General features: G+C 51.5%; 1 protein-coding gene across 1 annotated transcript in view; it reads right to left on the bottom strand.

The window, feature by feature from the left end:
• Positions 1 to 9420: 9420 nt before the first annotated feature.
• Shb (SH2 domain containing adaptor protein B) overlaps positions 9421 to 17756 on the bottom strand; it is a 118545-nt gene continuing 110209 nt past the window's right edge. The window contains exon 6 of the mRNA XM_052718766.1: positions 9421 to 10246. Coding sequence (XP_052574726.1) covers positions 10063 to 10246 — 184 coding nt within the window. The 3' untranslated portion in view covers positions 9421 to 10062. The remainder of the gene's footprint in view (positions 10247 to 17756) is intronic.

The raw sequence follows: 17756 nt of genomic DNA, 5'->3' as shown, positions 1-17756 counted from the left end.
AAGTCACTTACCTCTATCTGTAAACAGAGGTCAAGGTTAACTGAGGCTAACCATTCAGATTGTCCTGTTTATTCATTCACTTATTTCCATGTGGATAGGACCCCACATCAAAGGATTTTTTTCCCAAGGGTGTGCCGAGCACTTGGGAGACAGAGGCTGGCAGATCTCAGAAAGTTTGAGGCCAGCCTGGTCTACAGAGCTAGTTCCAGGATAGCCAAGGTTGTTACACAGAGAAACCCTGTCTCAAAAACAAACACAGCCAGGCGGTGGTGGTGCATGCCTTTAATCCCAGCACTCCGGAAGCAGAGCCTGGCGGATCTCTGTGAGTTCAAGGCCAGCCTGGGCTACAGAGCGAGATCCAGGACAGGCACCAAAACTACACAGGGAAACCCTGTCTCGAAAAACCAAAAACAAACAAACAAACAAACAAAAACAAAAAACAAACAAACAAAAAACCCAGAAACAAAAAACAAGAGCTGGGGGTGTAGCTCAGTTGTAGATCACTGACTTAGTGTGTGCTTGCTTAACCTTGGGTAGCATCCCCTACCCAGAGATTCAAATTTAACTAGTTTGCAGCGATGTTAAGCTTAGAATTACTTGATATTGGCAATTACCACAGACACTTGGTCTTGACATCAGCCGGATCGGGATCTCCAAGCAATGTGGTATTTAACAGGCTCACAGGGTGACTGAGTGTATAATACAAGCTGAAGGGACTGACTGAGAGTCTAGGTCTAGAGGTGTGACCAGACAATTCTGCCCCAAAAGGATGTGGGAGCTGAGGCAGGGTGATGAAAACTCATAGCCAGCCTGGACTACAGATCAAATTCAAGGTTAGCTAAGCAAACAGACACACACCAATGTAGCTTTCCAGTCTGAAGGCCGATGTACTCCCAGAACAGAATTTTCAGGGCAGAGCCCAGTCAGTTGGCTTATGATACCTGTCTCCAGTTAATTCTCAGATAATTTGGGGGAAAGAATAGCAACAAACTGACATCCTGACCCACAATAATGACTGGGGGTCCTGTAGGACTCAGCTCACAGCCCAGGAGAGGAGGCATGAGCATCGTCTGAGGTGGGTGCTACCAAGGACTGAGCAATGACATCAGAAGAAGCTCTACCTACTGCAGTCAGAGAAGGCAACCTGGAAGAGGCAGTCACAAAAGACGGCCAGAACTTCAGCACGGTGGCCTCAGGAAAAGCACGGCTCGGGAAGAAGTGATCGAGGAGGAGACATCAGGCTGCCCCTTCCAGTGGACCTTGTTCTGACCTTCAATGTTGCTTTCCTCTTAGGCATACCTAAATGCCACGCTTAGTCCCAGAAAGTTTGGTGACCTCTGAGTAGGACCAGGAGACACCTCATGTGGTATCTGAGTGACATATACTTGTGAAATACAAACACATTTTTATCTAGTAAGAGGCTGGTCAATACAACACAAACATTTGCACAGTACTCTGAGATTTCCAAGCAGTTACACAATGATCACTCTCTCCGACACACGTTTTGTGTGTTCAGAGAAATCCCTTGACCTGTTTTTACCTTGAAGAGGTGATGCGGGGCTGTCCCACCTCCATGGCCTGGGGGATCAGTCACAGAGGTGCGATTTGCTAACAGTAGCTGATGCCTCACACTTCTCTGGGCGAAGAAAGCTCTGGAGCTAACTGCTCTTTACCCCAGAGAGCTATCCCCAAACTCTGCTGCCCCAGGGGAGCTTGTGGTTCCTGGGGCCAACCTCAGACCGAAATGAAACTCACCAAGCACACGGGCCCAGGGATTTGTAGCATTACACGAACCACGTGTGGACCTTACGACCAGGCAAGCTGGGAATACTGAACTAGACAAGCCTTCAGTGAGTCCAGACAGCTGGGCCCTGAGGCCCGGATCCAGGACCTCCGTGTTGCCAGGCCAACCAACGCTTCGCCTCTCCAGCTGGCCACGCCGGGTCCTTCCTGAACGGGAAAAGGGAAATAAAAGGAGGACATGACTGCTCCTGAGGGGTTGAGGTTTTTATTAAAGAGATAAAGAAGAGCACAGCAAGAGACAGAGGCATCTGGAAGAGTCCAGAGTGAGCATGACCTGCAGACTGAACTGGGCTACGTGGGGGGAGATGAGGGAGTAGGGAGAGAGAGGAAGAGATTGGAGCCTAGAGACCCTAGAGCCAGGAGACCAGGAGAGTAAAAGGACTAGTAGCCAAAATGGCTGAGATAATGTAGGGAAGAGAAGGGGGGGGGGATCAGCCCCTCTGCTGGAGGGCCTAGGGTAGGGGGGCAGCGGGGGCTGGGGGCTCGGGCTTACCAGCCTGGAAGACTGTACCAGGTGCTGGGGTGCTGATAGGCTGGCAGCCAGCGTCTGCTTTGATATGTTAATCAGCACCTCAGTTAGCCCTTTGACCCCAGTTTGAGACCTAACACTTCCTGGTGCTCAGGTCCCACCAGTGACCTTCCCTTCTGGGTCTCCACTGTCAGGGCCAGCTCCTGCTCTTTCAGCTGTCACTTGTCTGTCTGAGACTCCTTTCTCTGCCCTCAGTGCGTGTGCAGTATCAAGTGCACACAGCGGGCTGGCTGTACCGGAGTGACGTCACCTCTCAGTCACTGACCACCCACTCTCCTGGCCTCTGCTTGTGAGGGACTGACATTCTAGGTAACACTCTAGTAAGTAGGAGAAGATAGGCAATACATACTGAACAGGATGCATTTTTAATATTCATTCAATAAAGATGAAGGGAGTTCATAGTTACACAATGGGGTAGTAAATAAAATATGGAGAAATAAACATTAACTTTGGGAATTAAATTGTAAGCACACATGTATTTATTGCTTAGATAACAGCTATAATGTGTAAAGCTAATTTGTTCTGTCCCTCTCCCATTTATTTGGTGTGTATATGTGTATCTAGACACACGTGCTTCATCGTGTCTGTGGAGGACAGAAAGCAGCGTAAGGACTTGGTCCTCTCCTTCCACCATGTGGGTTCCTGGGACTGAACTCAGGTCATCAGGCTTGGTGGCAAGTGCCACTACCCACGGAGCCATCTTGCTGGCTCCTTTTCGTTGGTTTTTGAGACAGGGTCTCATGTAGGCCAGGTTAACCTCAAATTTGTAGTAGCTGACGCTGCCCTTGAACTCTTGCTCCTCCGGCTTCCACCTCTGGAGTGCTGGGACTACAGGCATGGGCTGCTATCGTGCTCAGTTAACGTGGCGTTGGGAGAATTCAGGGCTTGGTGCACGCTAAGCGAGCATTCTACCAACTGAACTACATCCCAAGTCCCTCCCCACTTCCTAAAGAGTTGAGTCTCCTGTAGCCCAGGCTGACTTCAAACCCAGTACTACGCAGGATGACTTTTAACTCTTCATCCTCCTGCCTCCACCTCCTGAGTGTTGTGATTACGGGTGTGTGCCACCCAGTCATCTCAGCAGAGTGGTTTTAAACAACAGAGATGGGGCGTTAGGGTGTGCTGCTCCGAGCCTGAATCTCTCAGAGGACCTAAGCTGCCCTGGCTTCAGTATGTTATCCATAATTCAGGTTGATAAGTATTGGAGCCCTGGTTATTGGGTATCCTTTGCCGATGCCATAAGTCAATCAAGCCAAATTAATAAGTTCAGGTTTAATAAACAGAACCAAGCAATTCTCAGGAAGGCAGGAGGGAGAGCAGATGGCAGGTCTGACGACCAGGTCTTAAATACCCTGTAGGCATGGTCTTGAGCAGCCCCAGGGGAGGGGCTGACCCTTGGCCGCTTTCTGAGGGCAGGGTCTGGAGAGGGCAGCTCCAGGGGAGATCCCCAACACAGGTGAGAGCACCTGTTATTTGTAAAATGGACTCCACACTCCTATGTTTTTGAGAGTGTCTGCGTATTCTAGATCTTCTGGCCGTTGGAGCTGCATGGGTGCCAGGACCTCTGTTACACCTCGTCCTTGTCCTGTTGCTGTTATCTGGAGGCTGCGTGTGTCTTCACTCATGATAACCCTGTGGCATGGCTGCTCGTGTGCCATTCACACCGGGGGAAATGGAGCTTTCTGTAGCCTGACTGGCTCACACAGCTGCAGAGCTTCGAGGCAGGACGTGAGCGGGGTGTTGGGTTCCTCTGGGATAAGGAGATAAGGGCTCCTCTCTTCCCCTGCCTCTGCACTCTGAGGGCACAGCTCTTCCACGCGTCTCTGGGTCTCCCAGCACTGCCTCATGCTGTCACTGGGCAGAGGAGCTACTGCCAGACGGAAGCCAAAGGGCTCTTAGAGGCCCACAAGGAGCTGGCAGCCAAGGTGACAGTTCTGGTTCAGCCAGTACCTTCCTGAACTGAGCACGGAGTCCTGTATCCTACTAACCCCTTAGCTGGGGACAATTGGTGACTCCACAATCTGAGCCCAGGCAGCTCCCACCCTCAGCACCCGCTGGAACTGAATTCTCTTTGATGGAAGAGAACTGCTAACCCTATGTCTCACGCTTTAGACAAGCCTGAGTCATTAAGTCTCCAGATGTAACCATGTGGCTTTCGTTTGGGGGCATTTCCAGACATCCAGTGGAGGACACACTGGTGCCTCTCAGGAGGACAGACACTTGGAGATGGTCTACTCTCGGACCTCATAATGATCTTTTATACATTTCTCTCGGAGCAAAAACAAAACAAAACCAACAAACAAAAAAGCCAGCCAGAATTACCAATGGTGATTTCTGAATGAAGGTATTTCCCCACAGGGCCAGTTATACAAAAACTTGAATATAAGTTAACTAAATTAAAACAGTGTGTCAGACCTTCGGAGAGTTAATAACGGAGAGTGGGAAGGGAAGGGGACGAAGCCTCAAGCGCAGATAGACTCAAGAAATAAAATAATCACGTGTGCACGCGGAAGGCCGAGGAAGTTCTTCAGAACACAACTGAACTGCTGACGGCAATTTTTGTCTTCTTTATACTTTTCTGAAATATAAATTTATTGGTAAGAACACTTGAATTTTCTAATCAGAAGATTGGGAACTTGGGAGAAGTGCTGCATGAGTTGATCTGGGCTCAGCTGCTCTCAGGCTGCTCCCCCCGCCCCCCCAGCCCTGCTCTCTCTTCTCTGTAAGTGAATCTGCAAAGCTTTGTCGGGGTGCAGGGTGTGGTGGTGGGGCACTGAGGTGGGAGCCACAGCCTCCCAGCTCCACTCACCATTGCCTCTACCTGGGATGCCATCACGTAAGAGCCAGCTCAGATGCCACTTCCTGCCTCTCCTCTGCTAGAACACCCATCATCCACCTCGCAACACTGCCTGCCACTCAACTCTGCCACCTCTTCCTTCCTCCCAGGGGATTTAATCTCCCCTCCATTTTGCTTTTCGTCTTGCTATTTGCCTTTTCCGAGGCTCAGCTGTAACGCAAACACAAGCCACATGAGGGCACCAGAGCCAAGCTAGTAACCGCCACCCAGTTACCTTTCTATGGAACCGGTCCTCCAAAGCAGAGGGAGGTCATGGGGCCATGGCAGGCCAGAAGTGTTCCCACTCAAGAGGGAGACAGTGAGGGGGAAAAATGGCTCACACGCTCGGAGGATTCCTCTAATCCCACCCCAGTTTCCTGGAATGGCACTGGCCAGATATCCTCTAAGCTGTTGGCTCAAGGACCCTGCAACATCCACTTCCTGTGTGGCTTTGAGCAAGCCTCTGCCTCTCTGGTCCTCTATTTCCCTCTGTCCACTGCTTCCTCAAGGAAGGTGCTCATCTCCCTCCCCAGCTGGGCCCCATTGGTCTATTTCATGCTCCATGTTTTGTTACACACACACACACACACACACACACACACACACACACACACACACACACACACACACTTCCAATGAAACCCTAGGAGACATGGAGTATTGGTATGACACCACACCGGCCTGTCCAAGTCTCCGGATGACCCCAACCTGGTATCTTTACCTGGGACAGCCACGTCCCACTAAGTTCCCTGGTGAACTCTTGCTTCTTCTCCAAGGCCCCCCGTCCTGACTGCTGTAAGCAGGTTCGGTTCCCCACTCGTCCCTGCCCCCGGAACGCCTGCTAGGTATGACTTGTACTGTCATGAGTAATTTCACATTTGTCCCATTGGCACCTCCTGAGGCCAGACGCAGGGGCCACTCACCTCAATATCCACCAGGAGGTACTGTGTCTGCTGAGCCAATTCATTTGTTTCCATTTAAGAAGCTCATTAGAAGCCGGGCAGTGGTGGCGCACGCCTTTAATCCCAGCACTCGGGAGGCAGAGGCAGGTGGATCTCTGTGAGTTCAAGTCCAGCCTATAGTCTATAAAGCGAGTCCAGGACAGGCTCCAAAACTACACAGAGAAACCCTGTCTCAAAAAAAAGCAGCAGCTCACCTGGGACTCAACTTCCTCATCCTGAGGGGGAGCTGACTCTCCTGGAACCGCCCCCCTTGAGGGATGGCGCAGCTCAGCTTTGGCAGGCAGGCAGCTCTGTGCCAACATTCCTGGGGGCCATGGTTGCATCTGAGAGAAACTCAACATGGACCATGGGGTACAGGGTGTTTGGGAACAGGGCACTTGCACATTCGAGGTGACACATAAAATGGGCCTCATAAGGTAGTTTATCACCCAGTCAGAACTCAGCGGGGCCCATTTCAGCTGGAAGGCAGCCATGGGGTCTCAGAGGCGCCTTTGAGATCTGAACATACTGTCTTGGGAAGTGCCAAGAGCAGATGTGACAGTTCGTACTGAATCACCTGGGGCCCCTGCAGGGGCATCCACGGGTCAATTCCAAAAGTCAGCCTGCTTGTCCCAGTGTTTCTGATGAGCTGTCCCCAGGCTTGAGAGCACTTGTCCTTCCCAGACCCTTGGTCACGTGACACCAAACATCTAAGTGTCTTCACATTGCAAATCTTGGTCCCCTGACCACTGCTGTAGCAGAGCCCGAGGGTGGGTATCTGCTTTTGACATGAGGCCTTCCTGCTCACACTCTGGTCACCAAAGGCCACCAGCCAGAGTCGCCCAGATGGCCTGAAGACTCGGGCCTTTTACAACTTCCCTACAAGGGGTTGCTCAAGAGCCTCTCCAGAATATTCTGGAGGACTAGCAGATGGGCCCTTCCCACCTGGGCTGCCAAAAGGGCCCTTGACTCCTCAGTGCTCCAGGACGAGCTGCTGAAGTGGCGGGGACATTGTGGTCAATAATGAAGCCAGCAAAAAGAAAGAAAGAAAAACAGTCCCGTGGTCTGAGCACTGAGGGCCTGTGGTGACTGGAGGTTGTGCTCTCAGACAAAAAGCTGAGAGACTGTGTAGCAGCAGCTCTTTTCCTCCTTAAAGAACTCCAGCTCATCCCCCCCCCCATTAATTGGCAGCAGATTAAAAAAGAAAAAGCCAAAACAAAAACCAAATCAACGCCGCTGGTACCCCGAGTGTGAGGGTTTCTGAAATGGAAAAGCCCTTTCAATTGTTAGATGTCCAAGAAAACATGAATGCACGCTGACAGAGGAAACCGGCCACAGTTAGAGGAAGAGGGAGGGGTCCATGAAACGGGGAAAAATCCTTTTAGCATCTCCCATCCTGTAGGCTGGCTCCTTTGTATGCCCCAGTTCCTAAGGAGAGTGGGAGACCGGGTCGGGGGAGCTTCAGGAAGACAAGGCAGTATTGGGAGGGAGGCCAGGAGTCCCTTACAGGAGCAAAGGCAGAGGATACAGACCCCTGCACTGTGGCAGGGCACTGTGGCAGGAGGGGAGCACTCATGGGGCCTTTGACTGTTTTGGGACACGCCTCCAGGGAGGGCGCTGTGGCTCAGGCACTTCAGGAAATGCCCTGGAGGCCCGACTCTGAACTTACCCACGTGAAGGAAGCAACCACCGGGACCCAGGCCTGTCTCCCCACACCTCCCAACCCCCAGCGGGTCTCCTGGGGAGTCAGGCCCTGGCAGCTGCACGCTCAGCTCATTTTCTTCTTCGTCTTCCATGAGGGGACACAGGTCACTTGAGGCCCTCCCCTGAAGGACATTTTGGGAAAAGGACAGTTGTGGAGGCCAGACTCCCACTACAGGCCACAGGCAATCTCGAGGGGCGGGGGCTACTGAATGGACAAAGGGACTTGGAAGATGACGCAGGAGGGGGGTCGTACATAGAGGAGGAGGAGATGGCAAGGAAATGGCTTGGCTTCGAGCAGCTGAAATCGGTGGCAGCTGCCCAAAGCAGGCTTTTAGTTCTGTTCTGCCCCAACCTGACAGGCAGCTTTGGCAGGTCTAGACCCGCCTCAGGCCTCGGCATACTGGGCCTGAATCCATCCAAGGTAGCCGTAGGCTTTGACCAGCTGAAGTGTATGGACTCACTGGAGATGTACTGGGGACAATGGTCATCAACCTTCCTGTCCAGTCAGACCACCCAGGTGGCTAGGACACGACTTTGGAAGAGGCTCTGGAACCTTCCTGGTCAGCCAAGGGCAGTCACGCCTTTCATGCGGCCCAGGGACAGAACAGAGGCAGGTGTGGTGGTTCGTCTTCCACAGTAACTTGACTGGATTTAGAATCAGCTAGGGGACACACGCGTGTCTGTGAGCATGCTTCCTGGGCAGGAATTTGACAAAGAGCAAGGTGGTGGATATGGGAAGGTTGGAAGGGGAAATGATGCAATGATAATCTCAGAAAATAAGAGATAATAAAATAAGAGGTCCCAGGAGGAATACAAAGACCACATGAGCACTCTGCCCTCTGACTGAGGTCTCACTCTCGCCACCTTGGACTGGACCCCGAAACTGTGAGATAATAAACTCTTTCCTTATATCGATTGTGTCCATCTTGTCACAGCGAGAAAGGTCTGTCTGTACATGCACAGAGGTGCTTTTGTCCACATGATGACCAAGAGAGTTCCATGTCCCTTGAAATATCAGGAATTCACTCTCTCTCCGAGAACAAGGCGACAGTGAGGCCATTCAGAGCTGATGGCAGCGCCAGCTGGGAGCCTGCTGGGCTGCTGAGCTGTGTGACCTTGGGAGGTTACCTGCCCCTCCAACGCCCAGCCTGTCTTTCTCCCACGTTAAACACTTTTCAGGGCACAGTGTGACTGACTTGATAATGATTGGGGAGAAAGCCCTTTGGAGACTCCTGGGGTGAACCTGAGGGCTTAACTCAGCTTTGCCATCAGCTGCCGTGGGGAGGAGGGGAGCTTGGTCAACTCCGTCCATGGCTAGAGACTCCATGCAGGGTCTGGCTGCACATTCACACAGGCTGACCCGTTCCTCTGGCCACACCGTTCCTCCTGCTGAGGTCCAGTTCCTACAGCGGTCACTCGGGTGCCCAGAAAGTTGCAGAAGACCTGACTGGAGCTCTCCATTCTCCTCCACAGGGCCTGCCATGCCAGCAAGCCAAGTTCAGGAAACACATCTTGCTTAGGAATTAAAACCAGCAGGCCGGCATTTCTCTCTGCAGAGACCCTCTGAGATAATATGTTTAAAAAAAATTAAAAAAGGGCTAGTAATATATATTAAATGACTATTTTATTTACACACCCTATTCATAAATAATTGCATCCTCTTCGACTGCACAATGGTTCCTTAACATCTAACGATTACAGAGTGTACATCTAAAAGTAGATAGAGCTTCCTCTGGTTTATGACATGGTCTCTAGTGTGTTTACACTCCATATGCATACCCAGAGACGCAGACATGTACCAGAGGGGTGGCTCCCAGGGCCTCCTGGGCTCCCAGCACCAACGGGAAGACCTCGTCCATACACAGGTGAATTCTGGACACCTGGAGAACAAAGAGATGCAGGCCAGAGCTGGGCCCCGCCCACTGCTGGGCCCCACCCACCACCGGAGCAGCTCCATCTTTGTTCACCCTGGAAGGCATCTCTTTGGATTGCAAATATTTTTAATTCACAGAAACGCAAGGAGGGGGTGGGGGCAGGGGCTGGGGTGGTGTGGCAGCAGGCTGTCCCTCTTCATCCAGGCCGTCTCCAACCCTGTAAGTGACAACAGCATTCTAAGACATGCAGTGGTGTGCTAGTACCATACACATGACACGCACTGGGCACCGACGGCACCACAGAGAGCTGGCCGGTGCCCTGCCAGCTCCTCCAGGTATCAGGCTTGGTCACAGAGCAGGGTGAGGTTGGTCCTTTCACAGAGTCCGCACAGCCACTGGGTAAAGGAGGGACAAGTGCTCCGCCCCTTTGATGGGTAGCTTCCTGGTGGTGTAGTAGTGGATGACTTCCGGGACACTGTCAAAAGGGGGGCTGTTCTGACCCAGAACATACTTCTCTTTGGTCTTGGCCAGTTTCATGTGCATAAAGCCCTGGTTGCTCCTGTGAACGAAACACAGATGTCAGAGGGTGCGCACGGTGCCTGAGAGGTGAGAGGCACTGTCAGGGAGCCGCTCGCTTATGTAAAGATTGTATCTGGAAGGTTCTGGGGACTGGGGGTGGGGTGGGTAAAAACCCAGCCCATCTGCAGGGACCTGTTTAAACCCTGCAGGTATACAAGGTGTCCCAAACTGAGAGGCAGCCTTGGCCAGTGTGGTATGGAGCCAACAGCAGACAAACTGTTCTCTTAGCTAGAGGATAATTGTCTCAGGGAAGGGGTGACTCAGTCAGAAACTACACTTCCCAGCTTCCCTTGGGCACAGTTAGCCTCATGACAAGCTATACAGAAAATGGAATGTGGGCAGAATGTTTGCTCTCTACCAAGCAGGGTTTAGGTAACTGCTCTTTGCCAGCAGTCTCCCAGGCACCCCAAGTCAGAGTTCCTTCGTTCACGCCAATGGCCTGAAGACATCGCGGACTCCATCTGCACTTGACTTTCTAAGCTGTGGCAACACATGCCCACCCCAGCCCCTCTTAACACTCAGTCTCCCCAAGAGCCTGTGGAAGAGCAGGGCCAGGTCTCAGTGTCCCCCACCCCCACCCCCCCCCACCCCGTTTCAGATCTGTCCGGAACATCTTGAAGAAACTGAAGGAGAAGCAATGGCAGATTTCAATTGCTGGGAACCCACGTGCCCTGGCCCATCCCAGCCTGCACTCTATCAGCATGCCAGGTGGGTACAGCCCATGGAGGATGAAGGCCACTGTCTCAACGGTTGGCATATTGTGTCCCAGAAGACCTCTCCCATTAGAGGTCCCAGGCTCCAGTCACACTCTGGCTCACACAGGCCTCCATCACCCTGTGTGCAGGCTGCCACTTCCTGTTCATTCACCTAAACCTGACCGGTGCCCATTCCTGTGGCACTGTGCAATTTACACCCAGTGTCTGTCATGTGTTAGAAACCTAAGGTTTCTGATTGGGAGTGTGCCACTATCTCAGGGCCTGGCAACTTGTGAACAGCCCTGGGGACCCAGCAGCCAGGGCCACCTAGGGAAGCCAAGAGCCCCATGTGGACTCTGGGGGCTGTGGCCTTCCTGAGCCCCAGTTCCCTTTCTGGTTTCTGTATTCCAATGGGGGCCTTAAACCCGATCTGTCCTCTGGGTAGAATGGGCCCCCCAAAACCTGCTATTTTCTCCAAATGGGGAGAAGAGATACTTAATGACGTGCAGGCACCAAGCGATACATCTGTGCATAATAATGTATTTAGAGATGTCACCCTGGGCTTAAAGGAAATCGTTCAGAGAGCAATTACATTTCGAGAGAGACTAATTCTGGTGAAGAACTGAAATTTAAATCAAGAGTTTTAAGGCTGTGATGTTCTAATTACAGAGCCTGTGGCAAGCTCTGCTCCGAAGCGAAGGGTCACCACACCCGAGAATCATCTCCGTGCTAGAGGAGGTGCTGTGGGGAGCGCTGGCTCAGACACCTGGAAAAGCCAGATGTCACACAGAAAACAAAGCCCACTGTGGCCAAGGGCTTGTGCCCCAGCATGACGTAGAGCCCGCAAATACCAGCCAGCCTGGAAAGGACCCGGAGCTGCAGTGACACCCAGAGGTCCAAGAAGCCTGCTCAGCCTGGCTGGTATGCAAGGATGTGTGATGATGAGTCATCACTCTCCTCTGGGGGTGCTGGGTGGGGGGTGCCGAGTGCACCAAGCAACCTAGTTCTGTGAACTTCCATACTCACACCCAAGGGAGCAGGGCAAAGGACCTGTAAGACGGAGGGTAGCAGTAGCTCTTCCAGGGGTCAGAACAGGGCAAGGAGCTCCTAAGGTTGGGGTCAACATGAGATTTCCACACTGGATTCTTGTGCCGTCCAGCAGGCAGCCAGGGTAGTAACGGCTTTAACAGTTACAAGTGGAGGAAGGCACGCCTCCATTCCCAGGCAGTGGACACGGGAACTGCCCCCTGCACTTCCTGTGCACACAGGGGACTTGAAGTCACCACAGCAATCAGTAGCAAGGCCCACTTCTCTCTGGGGGGCCTCTCCCGGAATCCTCTCCAGACCTTTAGTACTCCACATGAAGCAAGACATGGTAGCAGGAGCGTCAGGAGGGCCTAAGTGATGCCCTCTCCATACAGAGCGTCAAGGCAATGGCAGGTCAGAGGTCAGAGGGGCGGGGTGAAAGACCACACATAAAAAAAACTGTCCCAGGAACTGGGAACGGCCTGTCCCAACCAGTGAAGCTCCTGGCCATGGGACAGGATGGTGACCCGACCCCAAGAGGTTCTTTATGGTGGTATTGTGTTCCCCAAAATATTATGTACACTAATAAACTTATCTGGGGTCAGAGAACAGAAAAGCCACTAGATACTTAGGATAGGCAGTGGTAGCACAAGCCTTTAATCCTAGCATTCCAGAGGCAGAAATCCATCTGTTCAAGGATACAGCCAAGCATGGTGACTCACACCTTTAATCCCAGGGAGTGATGGTAGAAAGCAGAAAGGTATATAAGGCGTGAGGACCAGAAACTAGCAGCATTTGGCTGGTTAAGCTTTTAGGTTTTGAGAAGCAGTTCAGCTGAGATTCATTCTGGATGAGGACTCAGAGGCCTCCAATCTGAGGAAACAGGATCAGCTGAGGAACTGGCGAGGTGAGGTGGCTGTGGCTTGTTCTGCTTCTCTGACCTTCCAGCATTCACCCCAATAACTGGCCTCAGGTTTGTTTTTACTAATAAGACCCTCTAAGATTCCTGCTATAGTTCTTGGCTCTTCAGTCACTTCAAGGTCTTGTGACACCGTGTATGTGCGTGCGTGCACACACACACGCATACACACAAAGTACAGGGTGGTATCATAGCCTGGCTGGTCCTAAGAGACTTAAGGGTACCAACTAGGGGTGGTTTTACCACTTGTAACATGACACAAACAGGCAGCAGGTGTTCTGGTTTGTTTTTACTGTCTCCTTGACATAACCTGGAATCACCAGGGGCATTTCATTGGAAGAATTGTCTGGATCAGTTAGCCTGTAGGCAAGTCAGGTGTGCGCGTGTGCGTGCGTCTGGATTGTTTATTGGTTCTCTGCTCTTGACTGTGGATGTGGTATGATCAGCTGTCTCCAGTTCCTGCCTGGAGATTCCCTCAATGATGAACTGGAACCCAGAATTGTCTTTTGTCTGGGTTTCTTTTCTTCTCTTCTGCAGCAGGTTCTTACTGTGTAGCCCTGGCTGGCTTTGAGCTTGCTATGAAGGTAAGGATGGCCTCGAACTCACAGAGTTCTGCCCGTCTTTGTTTTCCTAGTGGTGGGATCAAAGGTGTGTACCAACAAACCCGGCCTGGGCAGGGTATTATCACAGCAACAGAAATCAAACTGTAATGGAAGGGCAACCATTCAAACCTCTGTGGGGACCAGAGGGTGCATCAGATCAAGGGTATGCACAGGGAGGCTGTGGCTGCTCATAACGAGATGGTTTAGTGAGAAATAGCCTGTAGCCACTGTACACTCACCCTGTGACACCCTGGAGCAAACAGGCCAGAGAGGCACCCGGCAAGGGGCTTCAGAGGCCACCAGAGCTCTGTGCTTACTACGTTCAGGGCCAGGTGAGTGGGCTCTAGGCAAAGCCTACTCCTACCCTCCTCTTTAAGGCATGGTTGTTCTGGGGTGGCACCTTTCCCAGGGAGCTCTGACAGGCTCCTGCCAACTGTTTCTTTGTTGGCTCTGTCTCCTTTGATAGGACATCTTGTGAGAGCGAAGTCACAATTAGGGGTGTTTCTGGTGGGTGACCTGTCTAATGAGTCTTGTAAGGCCCAGGGTGGTGGGGTGCTGGGGCTGTCAGGGCACTTAGATCGCTCATTACCATCACAAAAAGCACCTCCTTGTCACTGTCCCCAGGATTAGCAAGCATGCCTGATGTGTGCTGGCCTAATAACAGGCCCCACCTCGCCTCCTAATCATGAGCTTTAATAAAACATCACTCAGCCCACAGCTGCCCGCCGCTGAGCCAGGGTGCGAGGCCTCACCTCTCGCTTTTAGACCTAATTGCTTGATGCATATTTCATGAAGAATCCTGGGTAATAGTTATGTTAAATCGTTTCTTTTCATGATGAAATGACTTAAAAACACTTGCATATAATATTTATGTGGGAGGAAGGAGGAAATAGCCCCACGGGACTAGCACCACAAGATGGGCCGCAGGAATCCGCACAGAAGGGGTTTCTGCTCCACCCTGCCCTGAAGGCTGCTTCCCTGGGCCAAGCGCTTCACACTGTCCTTCAGCTGTGGCCCATCCACAGCTCCTACTGGCAATTCAGACTCAGGATAGTAGCCCTTAAACACCACCAGACATAGAGCTAAGCTTACACATCTAGCATCACTCGTAGATGGGGAAACCGAGGCTCAGAAAAGATGGGGCCAGGATTTAGATCTGAATCCTTCCTTTCTCTCTTCCTCCAGGGACATACCCCAGGCTGGCCTCAAGCTTGCTATGTAGTCAAAGATGGCCTTGGGCTCCTGATCCCAACTCTCAACTGCTAATTAGATGTCTCCAACCATGCGACCTCACACCTATGTCTCTTGGATTCAGCAGCCTGCGTGCCCTTCTCAGCCTGGCACCCAGGACCTGCAGCTACTACTGTGACCTCATCATCTCTGACCAGTCACCCAATCGGATGGGCCCAGGTGGGTGTTTGCCCTAAGCTTTGTGGAACCCAGTTGGCAAGCCTGTCTGCTGACTGTGACGCTTCCCAGCTGAACTGACTCCCTGCTCTGGGCTCCTAGCACCCGCCCAGCCTGCAGTCAAGGCATTCCAGGCATGCCATCCTTTCTCCACTGGCTCCTAGTCAGGGTCTGCCTAGAGCAAGGAACCGAGGCCCTGACTCCTTGCCAGCTGTAAACTCTAGAGGGCAGGTTGGAGAGTGAGCCCAGAAAGGCTGGGGCAGGGGTGGAGGGTGCTCTCAGAGGAACAATCCTGTAAGGTGGGTACAAAGATCATGCCTTTCAAAGCATGACATTTTCTACAGTAGGTCAGACTCCTTCCTTGGCATTCAGAACTCACACCTGGGATCCCTGAGCTGGCCACTGCCCTTTTCATGGGTTACATGCATATGCACGAACCACAAATCTAAGACCGGTTTCGTCCCTAAATTCTGTCTTCCTGAGGGTGTAGCCATGCATTTGAAATACACTCAGCAACTGAGGGAAGTGGAGGGTGCCTAGCCTGTCCTTCACAACAGAGGAAGGGCTATGCTTCGAGGCCTGAGAGGACAGACCATCTGCCCACAATGGACAAGGACAGTTGTGCTAATTTTTTTTTTTTTTTTTTTTTTGAGACAGGGTTTCTCTGTGTAGCCTGTGCCTTTCCTGGAACTCACTTGGTAGCCCAGGCTGGCCTCGAACTCACAGAGATCCGCCTGGCTCTGCCTCCCAAGTGCTGGGATTAAAGGCGTGCGCCACCACCGCCCGGCCAGTTGTGCTAAGTTGATAGGGAGCAAGGTCCTGCTCTAAATACAAGCCTCTGTGACGCTGGGAGACAAGACTGGCTTGGAAGGTAACCATTGCCAAGTCCCTCTACAGCCGCAGAGCTGCTGCAGAGCAGGCAGTCTCTGGCATAACCCCTACCTTTCAGCTGGCTTTACAACTCAGACCTCTACTCCCCTTTCACCCTTCCAAACAAGGTTTTGCTATGGAGCCCAGGCTGCCTTTGAACTCAGGATCTTCCTGCCTCCCAAAGTGCCTGGATTTTATGAAGGTAAATCCAGATATCCCTACCTACTTGGGCCGTGAGGGGCATGGTGCTGAGAATGCATCCCTAGGGAACCTCTCCTCCCACCTGGGAAGCAGGTGTTCCAGCAGGGCACATGTTCCGCCAGGTGACCCGAGAGTACAGTCACCATCATCCACTGTATGGCTGTTCTGTGGGGGTTTAGACACCCTCATAGCAACCAAAAGACAGGCCTCCCGAGCCTTAACTTCTGGGTGGAGAAAGTCAGTTGACGGGAACTGCCTAAGAAGGAGTAGGCCTTTTATTTCTCCTGGTGACACTTTAGACTGGCCCTTGTGACAAGATAATCAGATAGCATTCAGGAGATACGGCCTCAGGTTTTGGGAGGAGGAAGAGTTCTACTCCATGGGGAGCCAGGGTGATCACTAGGTGATTTCTCTATGGACACCTTCCAAAACTTCTTGGCAACCTTTTTAAAAAGACAGGGTCTTTGCTAGGCGGTGGTGACTCACACTTTTAATCCCAGCACTTGGGAGGTAGAGACAGGCGGATCTCTGTGCGTTTGAGGCCAGCCTGGGCTACAAAGTGAGATCCAGGGCAGCCAGAGCTGTTACACAGAGAAACCCTGTTGGGGGTGGGGGGGTTAGGTGGGAAACAGGGTCATGGGGCTGGAGAGATGGCTCAGTGGTTATGAGAACTGGCTACTCTTTCAGAGGACCCAGGTTCAATTCCCAGAACCCACATGGCAGCTCACAACTGTCTGTAACTCCAGTTCCAGGGAATCTGACACCCTCACACAGACACACAGGTAGGCAAAACACCAATGCACATAAAAATTAAAAAACAGCTGAACAGCTGGCTGGTGGTGATGCACAGGTTTAATGCCAGCACTTGGGAGGCAGAGGAAGGCAGATCTCTGAGTTCAAGGCCAGCTGGATCTACAGAGCGAGTGCCAAAACAGCCAAGGTACCCAGAGAAACTCTGTTTAGAACCTGCACCCCCAAGACAGGGTCTTGTTATGTAGCCTAGGCTAGCCTCAAATTTGAGCAGTGCTGGGAATTAGAGGTGTGGTCACCATAGCAGGCGGTGCTGTCCGGGGCCTGATCACCTGAGATGCCCAAGGAAATCTTGACTGTTCTCTTGATTCCTGACAAAGGTAGGCAGGTGGACTGGCACTAACTATAGATGCTCGCTGCATGTGAAAAACAAATGCCTTGTATGCAGCAGATGATGGATCCTGTTTCCTTATCCATTCTGTTAGTTTGTGTCTTTTTATAGGTGAGTTGAGACCATTGATATTGACGGATATTAATGACCAGTGATTGTTAATTCCTGTTATTTTTTGTGGTTGTGTTGTGTTGTCCTTCTTTGGTGTTTGTTGGTGTGGGATTGTCTATTGCCTGAGTTTTCATGGGTGTGTTTAGCTTCTTTGGGTTGGATTTTTCCTTCTAGTGCTTTCTGTAGACCCTGAACACAACAATTAATAAATGGGACCTCTTGAAACTGAGGGCAAAAGACACGGTCAATAAAACAAAAAGACAGCCTACAGAATGGGAAAAGATCTTCACCAACCCCACATCTGACAGAAGATTGATCTCCACAGTATATAAAGAACTCAAGAAACTAGACATCAAAATACTAAACAATCCAATTAAAAAATAGGCTAAAGAGCTAAACAGAGAATTCACAAAACAAGAATCACATTTAAAGAAATGCTCAACATCCTTAGTCATCAGAGAAACGCAAATCAAAATGACTCTGAGATACCACCTTACACCTGTCAGAATGGCTATGAT

Source organism: Peromyscus californicus, unplaced genomic scaffold, assembly GCF_007827085.1.
Source record: "Peromyscus californicus insignis strain IS unplaced genomic scaffold, ASM782708v3 Scaffold_5__1_contigs__length_169319896, whole genome shotgun sequence".
NCBI lineage: Eukaryota > Metazoa > Chordata > Mammalia > Rodentia > Cricetidae > Peromyscus > Peromyscus californicus.
The sequence above is the reverse complement of the archived record's forward strand: the minus strand, read 5'-3'. Positions and strand labels throughout refer to the sequence as shown.